The sequence below is a fragment of the Lathyrus oleraceus genome, chromosome 1 (assembly GCF_024323335.1).
Source record: "Lathyrus oleraceus cultivar Zhongwan6 chromosome 1, CAAS_Psat_ZW6_1.0, whole genome shotgun sequence".
In the NCBI taxonomy this organism is placed as follows: Eukaryota; Viridiplantae; Streptophyta; class Magnoliopsida; order Fabales; family Fabaceae; genus Lathyrus; species Lathyrus oleraceus.
The window spans coordinates 280,181,204-280,194,947 of record NC_066579.1 but is presented as its reverse complement, the minus strand read 5'-3'; the positions used below and the strand labels follow the sequence as shown (position 1 = coordinate 280,194,947).

At 35.4% G+C, this 13,744-nt stretch overlaps 1 protein-coding gene across 1 annotated transcript; it reads right to left on the bottom strand.

Moving 5' to 3' along the window:
• Positions 1-5,487: 5,487 nt before the first annotated feature.
• Positions 5,488-6,975, bottom strand: LOC127103306 (uncharacterized). The gene is made up of 4 exons (XM_051040577.1): positions 6,717-6,975; positions 6,344-6,666; positions 5,822-6,211; positions 5,488-5,547 (listed from the first exon to the last, which is right to left on the bottom strand). Exons 1-4 carry the CDS (start codon positions 6,973-6,975, stop codon positions 5,488-5,490), a joined length of 1,032 nt encoding a protein of 343 aa, XP_050896534.1.
• Between the last annotated feature and the right edge of the window lie 6,769 nt (positions 6,976-13,744).

Here is a 13,744-nt window from a genome sequence, read left to right as displayed (position 1 = left end):
AACATTTTCGATTGATTTAAAAAAACATTCCAAATTGACATTTGAGGCAATTTCAATTAACTTTCTTAAATCCATTCAATCAATATTTTAAAATCTTTGCTAACATCTAAAATTTTATTTCAAACTCATTCTAACATTTGAGTCTATCACAAACTTAAAACCATTTGAATTTAAACATAAATCAATTAGCATTCAAAGTCAATCTCAAGCTAATTAAATCTCAATTCCATAAAATCCACATTTCAATCCAAGTATTCAAATACATGATATTCAATTAATTATCCCAAAGAATTCAAATCAGTTCCATGTACATTTCCATAACTTATTCCCTAAAATTACATGGTTCCCTTCGTAAACTAAAGCCCTAAGACTCCGTCACGCGTGTGAATTTTGTAGCATGGAACTCGACTGGCATCATGGCCCATCTAATCTCCTGCATGGGAAATGTTGGTGTGTGAATCAGATATCATTGGGCCTGGACAAAATTAAGCCCATTAGAAACACCCATGGCCACCGTTGACTTGGACAACTCAACAAAAGTTTGAAAATATTCATCTGTGCGCTAACTCTCTCACTGCCTATTTCGATGGCGGCCACCATGGGGCACCGTGCCAGCGGTTGCCTCCGGCAACGACGGCGCACCTGAACTAAGGTGGAGGTCACCATCTGGTGTTCAATACTGCGTTGATGACGGATTTGGGAGTGGATTGGGAAGATTCTTACTGGATAAGCTGGATCGAAGGCCCCTATTTGAAGAATCCTAAGTAGTTTTAAGCAAATTAAATGGAGACTACGAGGAATCAACGCCTACAACCTTAGGGATTGGCTTTCTCTCTCTAGATTCTACAATCTGGTAACCAGGAAGTACGAAAATACTATGGTTAAAGAATTACTCACTGGAGAGGGAGGCCAGAAACACGTCAGATGAGCTTTTGATTCCTTTTCTTTACTTTTCTTTTATGCAGATCGTCCTCTTCTCTTCCTTCTTTCCTTTTCTTCTGGAAATTGAGAGTGAACGAACGGTGAGGGATGCCATCTCTGTGTGGTTTAGCTCAAGTAAATTGAAGCTTCAATGTGAAGCTTCAATGGCTTATGGAAGAAGAAGAGCTTTGAGTGAGGGAGTGAGTGAGACATAGAGAGTTTGCAATGAGTTCAGAGTGATGGAGCCAAGGGTTCTGCAATGAGGAATGTGATATGAATTTATAGATGATAGGTTTGGATTGATGTAGGTTAGGAGTTAGTTATGGCTTAGGCTTGGAGTTTGTTAGATTTAACTCAGTGAGTTCAGTTTGTTAACTCACTGAGTTAGAGGTTAGTTGGTGCAATTTAATTTGGTTAATTGGTTAGTTCATTGATTATATTCCATTAGTGACTGGCTATGGCAGGTTACCCCTTGAGTGGAATTAGCTTTGCAACTTGGTTAATGACTTGTTGAACAGGTTCCAACTTGGTTAGTGAATTGGATTAGGCAAATGTTAAGTTATTAGTTTAGCTGTTATACATTACTTGATGTTGGAATGCAAGCCCATACATGTTTAGGTCTCTACTGTTTTGCATATGCTTGTTTTGGTTTCCTTTGAACTGCATTGGATTGTTGTGACTTGTTTAGACATTGTGTTATGGGTTTTGTAGTTCAGGACTTATATTCAGTTTGGTACATGGCATTGCAGAATTGGTGGTATGAACTAAGGTGTTATGTCGTGACCAATGTGCATTGTTGCAACACAAACAAATTCATTCCAAGTGCACTGTGCTGGTTTGTGAAACTGTTGTTGGCATTGCTTGATGACAGGTTTTTGTGGCTTAGCTTGATGCAAGTTTCACATTGTTGCAGGAGGTTGTTGTTTGGCACTAATACATGCATGAACCAGTGATTTTTTTGGCAGGATTTGTGATGAACTGTTGTGTATATGTTGTGGTCTACAGGTTCTGTTGGTCCATTGTTATACTGCATTAGTTTGCTCCTTATGGCTGCATATGTCTATCTTGGCTTTGCAGCAAGACAACCCATTCTCCAGCTTGGTTCAGCTTGGTGCAGCATAACACACAGTGTGACATTGTTGTTTGTAAAATCATGATTGACATGGCATTGCAGACTTTGAAACAATGCTGCTGACTTATGATGCCTTACAAATTTTGAAGCCCTGTTAACATGTATCTCATGGTGTCTAACTGGTGTTGATGTCCTCTTGCAGTATTTGACCAAATGGTATGTATGATCCGTTGTCGCACACAGGTCAAAAACGAGTAATAAAATATAGTAAACGGGAAGTGACACCTCGAGTATCGTATCACAAAGATTCTTGTATTATTCTTAACCTAATGAAATCGATTTAAGGGGGGTTATAGTTTAGTGGTCGATTTAGAAAACAAAGAAAAAAAGTGATTAAAATAAGCGATTATAAAATAAGTCAATCTACTATTTTCGATTTCCGGCTAATCATTGGTTTTTACCTACCAATTCCCTAAGCGGCTTCGATCTCTATTCGATTCAAATTCGATTGACAAGCGCAATAGATATATGACAGCTTTATATTCCTATATTCTGAATTAAGCAAATGGATAAATACAATCGTGAATTAAGCAAACACAATTTACAAACGCAATTTAACGACAAAGTGACGAAAACAGCAATTAATAGTTAGGAATGCAATCATACGAATTTAATCAAAACCATTCCATAAAATACAGATTAAGCAAATTAAATTTCATAGAATAGAATTGAAAGAGAACAAAATTAAATTGATAGAATAAAAACCTCAAAGCCTTGGAAATTCGGTTACAGTAGATTGACTCTAGGAGATTAGTTCCTCTTCATGATCGCACAAAAGCAAAAAGTTATCGTGAATAATGTGAGTTTGCTATAGTATCGTGGCTGCCCTTTTAAACAGAATAAGGGTTTCATTTATAATTCAAACTGGGCCGGAAAACCTAAATTTGGCCCAAAAGAAATTATTTCCTAAAGTACGAAACTTCAACAAATTATTTGAGACGTCTGCACTCTGAATCAGCTTTTGGCTTCAACACAAACGTTGTAGCCCTTTCTCTTAGCTTTCCATCGCATGTTAGGACGCGCAAAATGGCATCCCGTAGCTCAAGTTATACTCTAAACAGTCGACAGGTATCAAATAGCCGCTAAAACTGAAAATAGCAAACGAAAATAGATTAAAGGAAAACATGAACTTAAATCTAAAAACATAATAAAATATTAAAATAAGTAAAATAAACTAGATAAATGTCTAAGTACAATTATAGAAGAATGTGCATCAAAATGCACTGATCAAATTCCCCCACACTTGAACTTTTGCACTCCGAGAAAAATTACAATTTCAAAACAAAAGGAAAGAAAATAGAGCGTGCACTTCCAAAGGTTTTCAAGATACAAGGTATAAGCATAATTCTAAGTCCAAGCTTCAGGAACATGGTGTTAGTAAGCGACTTTTTGTGACATTCAAAACAGATAGAAAAAGAGATTACCAAAAATTATATCAACAACAGTAAGATCCTCACAGGATATAATTCACTCAATTCTCAAGTGTTTAGATTAACTGTTTACACTCAAAGCACAACATGCAAATTAGTACTACCATGAGCTTGAAAAGACTCTAACATCCACAATTGAAATATGTGCACACAAAGATCAAAAGGACTTTTATTTGGTTGTAACGTGGCCAAGGTAAGGGTGAGATAAATCCTAAGGGGTACTAGGCTAAAATTCAAAGAGATAAAAGAGACTTGAAAGAAACTGCGAGAGTTGAATTTATAAAATATTTCATTCACTTGAACAACTTTATAGCAATTGTTTTCTCTTCTCCTTCCTCTTTTTATTCATTTTTTTCGAAGGAGTATGTATTGACATGTATTGAAATATTACAAACATAATTCCTTTTTTTTTTCTTCCTCTTATCCTTCTATTTTTTCTTCCTCTTATTCTTCTATTTTTTCATTCCTTTTTTTTCTTTCTATTTTTTTTTCTGCCAACTTCTAAAATATTACAAACATAATTATTCAAACCCACACAATTCCAAACAAGACTCTTTCAACCCTTTGAATAGGGTGATAACATTGTTTTTCACTTCTCGGCTTGTAATGAGTTTTAAATAAAAAAGGGAGAATAGGCTCAAGGGGGTTTCAAACAAGGGATGAAATTATTTCAGGGTTGACTTTTTGGCTAACTGGCTAAAAAAACAAAAAAACAAAAACAAAATTGCCTTTATCATATCAGTGTGCACAAGTAAACAACAACATCAACAAGAGTCAACTCAAATTCTAGAGACTAATAAACATGAGTGAATCACACAAGAAAGAAAGAGATGGATTTTTGTATGTTATCCATATAAGGCTCAAAACTCACCAGGGTTAGTGATCTACTACTAAAGATATACAATTTGGAGTCTAGTCTTACCTATCATACTAAAAATGCACATCAAATTTTTCACATCACACCACAAGACTTTAGTCAAGAGAACTAAGAAAAATACTCATAATTGTAACTCAAAAATCAAAGGAAAAAGCATGCAATTTTTTTAAGAAAGCAAACAAAAACCAAAACAGAGAAAAACTAAAAACAAAACAAAGAAACAAAACAAATAAATGGTTCCCTCCCCCACACTTAAAACATACATTGTCCTCAATGAAAGAGCATAAATATAAAATAAGAGTGAGAGAAAGGAAAGAACACACCCGATGAGTCAAGGCGGATAAATGATCGCATAAGCAGCCTTTCCCAAAGAGAGCTCTTCTACAGTCTCTTCTTCCAAAGTCAGGTTCTCATGGAGTAGCTTTGGCTAGTGTCCATTGACCTTGAAATTTTGATTAGTGCATTTGCCTTGTATTCCAAGATCAAAAAAGTATCTTCGATAAGTAAAAGTGTTGAATGGGCATGTGAAAGTGATCTCCTTTTTCACAACATCAAGAATTAAAGGATTACGAGGCTGTCTCACTACTTTTGTTTCATCTTTAAGTGAGATCCTATGCATACATATGGATGAGCTAATATCACGAGTGTCAGCCAAGGTCCATCCAATTCCCTTCTTATATTTATGCTTAAGTTGAAGCTTTGCTGAATCATATGAATCCTCGGGAAGTGGTTTAGGCTCTAAAGAATGTGATTGTTCAATGGATGGTATGTTTGGGGCAGTAGGAATATCAAGAGCTTCAGCCACATAAACAACTTCGTTTATATTATCACCTTCCATGGCAGCATCAATCTCAGGACAAACAACATAAAGGTTAGTGTTAGTACAATCATCACATGAATAAACATCATCAAACTCAGATAGAGTTGGAAAATCAAGTGAAAACAATTCAGGAAAGGTGTCATTAACCAACTCAGAGATCAATTCAATATGAAAAACAGAATGCTCCTCCAAGGGATGTTTCATGGCATCGAAAATGTTAAATTTTACGACAATGTCACCAAATTGCATGGACATAGTTCCATTGTAGACATCAATTTTTGTTTTCTATGTTTCATGAACGGTCTGCCTAAAATGATGGGCGATCTGCTTGAATTTGTTTCTCCATACATGTCCAAAATGTTGAAATCTGCAGGAAAAATCAAGTCATTAACTTGAACAAGCACATCTTCCACTACTCCAATAGGGCGAGCATTGCTTTTGTTCGCCAGTTGAATGATTAAACTTGTATGTTGCAAAGGACCAAGATCAAGGTTATTATAAACAGAAGTAGGCATAACATTAATGCTTGTTCCCAAATCAAGCATGCAATTTTCGAATTTACTATCCCCAATGGTACATGGAATAGCAAAAGTTCCTGGATCCTTGCACTTTTGGGGTATGGCCTGATTGAGGGATGAAACAGTAGCTTTTTCAGGTGAATGTTTAGGCTGGATAAGGGCTGAAATGTTTCGTCCCAAATTTACTCTCTCATTGCCCTTCAACCTTCTCTTACTTGTACGTAAGTCTTTTAGAAATTTTGCATACTTTAGAGCCTGCTTAATAACATCAAGAAGCGGAATGTTTACCGCCACTTTTCTGAATACATCTATAATCTCTCTCTCCTTGTCTCCATCATCAGTCCTTTTATTTTTTAGTATTCTATGTGGGAAGGGAACTGGTGGCACATACTCCTTCTCTTTTTCTTTTTCAGTTTCCACCACAACAGAGGGTTCAGTTTCTATCACAACGGAAGAAGGTTCAGGTGTTACCTCAAGAATTTTTTTATTTTTTTCTAGGGCCGGTTCTGTTACCTTCTCAGATCTTAAGGAAATTGCACTCACATTAGCATTAGGGCCTTTTGGATTCACAACTATTTGGGAAGGAAATTGGTTTGATCCTTGGGCTTATTGCATGGCATTCATCGAAGTGGCAAGTTGTCCAACCTGTGTCTGCAAAGTCTGAATACTAGAATTTATTCGTTGCTGAAATTGGAGATTGTTAACAGCCATTTGTTTGACAAGATCCTCCAATGAAGGTCCGAAAGGTGCAGAGGTGGAGACTTGGGGAGTGGTCTGTGGTTGTGGCAGGGGTATGACTAATTGTTGTTGGGTGGGTTGCTGGTTTCCATATTGAAGGTTTGGATGGTTCCTCCAATTGGGATGATATTTGTTGGGGGACAAGTCAGGAATGTTGTACCCTCTCTGATTAATGTTTTGGTTGAAAAAGTTAGTTGCATATGCTTGAGGCAACTGAGTGACTGAATCATCTTGAAGAATAAGACATGTGTCAGTTGGATGTTCAATAAAGTACAAATACCACACAACTTTGTTGTTTGAGGTTTACTCACTGCCATTTGTTTCACTAAAGAAGTAAGCTCTTCAATTCTGGTCTCTAAAGCCTTGTTGGAAGAGGAAACCCGAATGTCATTCACACCTTTTGTTTGGACCATATAATTATTTCTGGTTGTGAATTGTTGGGAGTTGAATGACATGTTCTCAATCAGGGCTTTAGTAGCAACTGGAGTTTTATCGACAAGTGCTCCACCACTAGCAGCATCAAGAATGTTTCTATCCATTGGTAACAATCTCTCATAGAAATACTGAATAAGCAGTTGTTCGGTAATTTGATGTTGAGGGCAACTGGATACTAGTTGTTTGAATCTCTCCCAATACTCAACTCAAAAGGAACAATTACATCATCATATTCAATACATAAATCATTGTAATTCATATCAAGAGCAGGAAGTTCTCTCAGAGTTCTTTGGTCAGCCATATTAAACTCAATAGAAAAAAAATCAACAAAGAATGAGAAAACACATAACTAATTCAGCAATGCAGCAACAAATATGAAAATACCGACAATGTCCCTATTAAGAACAAACAATTGAAATACGTAAAAAAAACTATTAAAATAAAAGGGAAAAAAAATACCAAAACACAAAAATTAATCTAATAATGTCAATTAAAATTTTTGAGATATTTTCGGAATTTTCTAAAACTATCAAAACAGAAAAAAAAATCATAAAAAATAGAAAAATAAGGAATTTCGGTTTTTTAGGATGACTTCCACTATTTAGTGCCTAAATAAAGGCTTCTGATCCTTGATTTTTTCCTAGTTAATAGACAAAGAATCGGAATAATTTGAGACGATTTTCTTAAAAACATAATTTTTTTTCCTAAACCGCAAAAAGACCCGAACGCAAGAAAGTTAAGGCAAAAAATGCTAAAAAAACACTTATGACTATAATAATGGTTAGACTATAATAATGGTTAGACTATAATAATGGTTAAAATCTACAAGAATCCCCTGCAACGGTGCCAATTTGATTCGTTGTCCAACACGGGTCAAAAACGAGTAATAAAATATAGTAAACGGGAAGCGACACCTCGAGTATCGTATCGCAAAGATTCTTGTATTATTCTTAACCTAATGAAATCGATTTAAGGGGGTTTATGGTTTAGTGGTCGATTTAGAAAACAAAGCAAAAAAAGTGATTAAAATAAGCGATTATAAAATAAGTCAATCTACTGTTTTCGGTTTCCGGATAATCATTGGTTTTTACCTACCAATTCCCTAAGCGGCTTCGATCCCTATTCGATTTAAATTAGATTGACAAGCGCAATAGATATATGACAGATTTATATTCCTATATTCTGAATTAAGCAAACGGATAAATACAATCGTGAATTAAGCAAACACAATTTACAAACGCAATTTAACATTAAAGCGACGAAAACGGCGATTAATAGTTAGGAATGCAATCATACGAATTTAATCAAAACCATTCAATAAAATACAGATTAAGCAAATGAAATTTCATAGAATAGAATTGAAAGAGAACGAAATTAAATTGATAGAATAAAAACCTCAAAGCCTTGGAAATTCGGTTACAGCAGATTGACTATAGGAGATTAGTTCCTCTTCATGATCGCAGAAAAGCAAAAAGTTATCGTGAATAATGTGTGTTTGCTACAGTACCATGGCTGCCCTTTTAAACAGAATAAGGGTTCACTTATAATTCAAACTGGGCCGGAAAACCTAAATTTGGCCCAAAAGAAATTATTTCCTAAAGTACGAAACTTCAACAAATTATTTGAGACGTCTGCACTCCGAATCACCTTTTGGCTTCAACACTAAAGTTGTAGCCCTTTCTCGTGGCTTTCCAACACATGTTAGAACGTGCAAAACGACATCCCGTAGCTCAAGTTATGATCTAAACAGTCGACAGGTATCAAATAGCCGCTAAAATTGAAAATAGCAAACGAAAATAGATTAAAGGAAAACACGAACTTAAATCTAAAAACATAATAAAATATTAAAATAAGTAAAATAAACTAGATAAATGTCTAAGTACAATTATAGAAGAATGTGCATCAAAATGCACTGATCAATGCATTCATTGTAAGGATCGTGCACATCTGGCTTGAGCTTGAAACATGTATGTGATAGGTTTACCTGATGCAGTCCAGTTGTGGCTTTTGCACTACAGGTTTTGACACACTGTTGCTGATCCATGATGCATTTCAGGTTTGATTTTGACAAGCTTGGCAATGATGATATTCCAAGTTGCACCATGTTCATGATGATGATAGCGTATCAAGGCTTGATGGATATTGCTATAGGTCATGTTGTGTGGATGTAGGGCATGATTGTAAGCTCAAGGCAAATGTGTGTTGATGTTGCAGGTCATGGTAAGGTTGCAGCATGCTAATGGTCATGGTTGGTGAGATCATGTTTTGGTGAGTTCTTATGGTTGTGCAGTCCAAATTTCACAAACAGGTTTAATAGTGATTGATGCCTCTTTTGCAAATTCCATGTCTGTCATGCTTAACCTTGGTATGGTTGTGACTAATTCCAGGATTAGATGCAGGATGGTGATGACATTCATGCCATTTATTTTTATTACTTATGGTTGCACTCTCCTTGGTCTGCTAGGTAATGTAAGCAAGTATGCGATATTGGTTTGGCTTCCTATTTCTTTGGTTTTGTCACATCGTGTTTGGCATGAGAGATGAAACTTAATGTTGGATGCTAGCCCTTGTTAATGTTCATTGTTTTGCAGGTTTGGTGAGCATTGCATTGTCATGGTTGATAGTAGTTCTGACTTGGCTCTGCATTGTTTTGGTTGACATTTCATAGCCTATGCATGATGGCTTGATGCCTTGAATTTCCATGATGCAGGTTTATTGTTGTCCTAAATGTTGCAGCAAGCATAACTAGTTCAATGTCAATTGCAGGCTGCTACAACAGTTTGCAGAGCCACAAATTGAATGATAGGCCAAAGTATCCTGAATTTGCAGCAAGGTAATAGTGTCCTGAACTTGCAACATGCTACTGCACATGGACAATTATGCTATGATACTTGACATTTGCTTGGTGCAGTATTTTGTAGGCTACTTGAACTTGGTATATGCTTCCAATCATGATCATTTAGACACACTTCCATGGCTACAAACAAAGCTTGCTTGGAAATCAAAATGAATGGAGTATGAGATGGTGGAATGTTGAAGTAATAAAGACTTTGGAACCTTGGAAAAATCACGTTGACTTTGGTAAAAGTTGACCAAAAAGTCAACTATTGACCAAAGCCAACCTTGATAAAAAATTGTAATTTTTGCTATTTTCTTTTATAGATTGATATAGTGAACCTTTGTATGATTGAATCCTTGTATTGAATGCATTTTGAATGTTATGATTTTAAATTGATTTGAAATGAACAACGAATATGACTTTGGATGAACATGAATAAAGACTTATAATTAACTGTGAAATGGATCAATCAAACCATGGTATGGGATGGATTATATGATATGGCCAATGGACTTTGACCAACCAACCACATAACCCTATGTAATCAAACCTTGAGAGAATGATTCATGATAAGACTTGGGTGTTAATGGACCATGACTTAAACCAATGGGAGTACACAGATGATAAAAAACTTAGATGTACTCTTAAACCCTAATTAGGGCCAAAGTGGACAATGACTATGACCAACAAACCCCAAGGCATTGAAATCTAGCAAGGCATGAACAAATTAATGGCTAAACATGGAGAGGTGACCAAATGAAATACCATGAATAGAAGCAAATGAATGTGATAAACCCAAGATTTGAGTTGGGGTCCAAAGGCTTAGGCACAAGTGAATGGGATGAAACCATGTAATTGTAGCGGGGTATTCGTTACCTTTAGATTTATTGACTAAATCAAAAGTAAATCATACAATTCGATTCGCCACCGCACTTCTATTTATCCAAAGGAAAGGTTAGAAAGCGAACAAAAATCGAGAAGTTTTATCAAATCAAAAACTAATAAAAATGTCAGAGATCTGGGTAAGGGGGTTTGGTTATGCAATGGGAAGGTTTTAAGCATCCAAAACATCCTTAGTACTCTAAGGGAGTCCTTTTTGCAAATTTGTATGGTAGGTTGGTATTTGTGAAAATATTTGTTCAAACATGATTGGGGAGATGAGAAGAGAATATACAAATTATTTACAATTTTTGTGTTTGAATGGATGAACCCATTGCCTACGTACCATCACAAAGGTAGGATCAAAACCTCGTAGTTCGGGGTAAATATCTCAAAGATTGGTGAATTGATTTGTCAAAAGCCTTAAGGTCTGTTGTTATCAAAGGGAGAAAACTCAACCTAAACCACAATCCACCATGTGAGGAGGGCTTCAACATACTAGTAAGGGATCCACCCTATAATAAGTATGGAAGACTTATAGTCCAATCACTAAGGATAAGGTGAGGTTTACATCAACCACTATGATAACTCAAACCTATGGCTAATGTTTATGAAACGTTTTAACCAAGGTGGCCATTGGAACCACATAAATCATTTGAAGTGAATTGTATTTACCAATTAGAAGTATTCACTAAAGGAAGTCAAACTTGACTTAAGATTCAATTCAAAATAAGTATTAATGAAAAGAGTTTGAAAAATCAAAGGCATAATGCCTAGGTTTCTAGTTTTGAAAACAATGTCAATGTTTGCACAAAATGAGTTTGGCTTGGGTTAGAGTGGAAAGAAGAAGAGAAGGGCTAGTCCTAAACATGTAAATGTGAGAGAAGAGAATAAAACCCTTGGAGTTCCTTTCTTGGGACCATAAAGATGATCCAAGATGCTCCTTTCCTTTGGACTTAACAATTAACTCAAGCAATCAAACAAATATTCAATCAAGCTCCTAGGATCTTCCAATTGGACTTGTCTCTCTCTTAACTTGGATGCTCATGACAATGGTCCTTCTAATTAGCTCATGTTTGGAATCCCTATCACACAAGAACAAACAATCAAAAGGTTCACAATGCAAATAAGAAAATGGACAAAGAGAGATTTTAGATTAGCGGTCCTTTCAAGTCAACTTCAAGATTAAGCATTCTAAAGGCATGAGGCCTAGTTGCTCATCAACAATTTTAGCATTCTAAAGGCATGAGGCCTAGTTGCTCTTGAAACTAAGCATAGGTGAGGTCCTAATTCTAAGTCCTTTCTCCTTGGTATTGGGTTCACACAAACAAAAACAAAACAAGCACAAGGCAATAGTATATTTACACAATAATGTGCTCAAGTGAGAAAAAGGCAAATGGAATAAACATAAACATGAGCTCAAATGAGCAAAGGAAAAAGACAATATGAATAAATGAGCAAGAAATTAAATTATATTAAAGTAAATTGCAAGAATTAAATGCTTGAATTTAAAAGTTAGTAATTAGTAGTTAGCGTAGTGTGCCATAAGGCAATTTAGCGCTATGTTAAGCAATCGTAAGTGAACTAATGTAGTAGTCACACCTATCTGAGGTTGGTCAATAAAACTATAGGCAAATAAACACAAGTTAGAGATCATGACTAGTAAGCCAAGCTCCTACAACTTGCCATGCCAAAAGAAAAGAAGAATGACCTTGTATGGATTTCAGGTTTTTTGCTTGACCAAGAAGCAACCTATATTGGACACAAAGCAATTCACTTGATCTTTGATCAAGTTGAATTTGATTTGGATCAAAGAAGGTTAAGCCCCTTATATGTCAAGGCTAACCACAAATCATTAACTCATTGGTCAAAAGAAAAAGAAGAAGATGAAAAATGAAGATGGAATGTATAAAATGGAAATTCGAATGACATAATCAAAACATAATGGTCAAATATGAATGGAATCATCATCAACCAATGGTAAATAGAAGTGAGATGAAGATTAGAAGTCAAGAAAGGTCAAACATATTTTTGGTATTTTTTGGAATTAAAATAATACATAAAATAAAATGAACAAAATGAGGTCAAACTTCAAATCCAATTCAAATCAACTTGGATAAGTCCAATTGAATCATCATAAGTCTAACATGGTCAAACTAGGTTTGACAAATTTCCTCAACATTTTTTGAAAACAGAAACTATTTTTAAACAATTAAAAATGGATAAAAATAACATATATGAACTAAAATCTCAAATCAATTAAGAAATTGATGAGAATATTTTTCATAGACCTATCATCATTCATACATGTTAAGAAAATATTTTTGGCATTTTTGAATATCAAAAAGTATTTTAAATGAATTAAAAACAATAAAAAACAAAATAATTCACAAAGAATATTAAATGGAATCACAAAAATAATTAAAAATCAGATTATGAAACTAGAATTTAAGAGAAAATTTTTGCAATTGGCCCCATATTTTTGTGATTCCAAATAAAGAAGTTATGAAATTTTGAAAATAAATGGAATAAAAGAAAATAAAACAGAAATTAATAAAATAGAAAAATCCAGAGGCGCACGATCCATCTCATTAATTGACGTGGATCATCCAAAGGCCATGAAGCGCGCGCTCATTGTGTTCCCCAGTCAACAACATAACATATTGGATTTAAAAAAGTAATTAAAACGCATGGCCATGATTAGATCCTATGAGCCAGATCCAAGGGACACAAGGCCATCCACGTGTGGACGGTGGTGGAAACCCCCGTCTTCTCCGGTGAGAAGACAAAATCCGGCCACCAGTTGCAAGTTTTGCAACCTCAACCAAATCAAACGATCCTTATACCAAATTAAAGTTGGGGTGATGTACATCACCCCTGTAACCTTGGATTGTGCTCTAGATCTCTATGGAAGGCGAAATCAGAGATGGAAAATCCAGGTACTTGATTTGAAGTTCAACAATTCACAAAATTAAAGCCACCATTGGCTTGCCTCTCACACGAGGACTTCAGAAAACCAAACCAACACAAGCAATGCACAATATATAGTGAGATTCGAAGCAAAACAGTTGATCTGCAAACCTTTGAAGTGCAACTTTCATGAGCACGATCCAACCAATCTCTTGCTTGCAGCTTGATCTTGATGTATTGTATGA

What these genes read in the sequence shown, in the direction of transcription:
- LOC127103306 (XM_051040577.1), bottom strand. Translation starts at nt 6,975, where the DNA reads ATGGATAGAAACATTCTTGATGCTGCTAGTGGTGGAGCACTTGTCGAT. An exon ending in TTCAGACTTTGCAGACACAG is followed by an intron (nt 6,212 to 6,343) that starts GTTGGACAACTT and finishes AGATCTGAGAAG; the next exon opens with GTAACAGAACCGGCCCTAGA. An exon ending in ATTCACCTGAAAAAGCTACT is followed by an intron (nt 5,548 to 5,821) that starts GTTTCATCCCTC and finishes TTTTTCCTGCAG; the next exon opens with ATTTCAACATTTTGGACATG.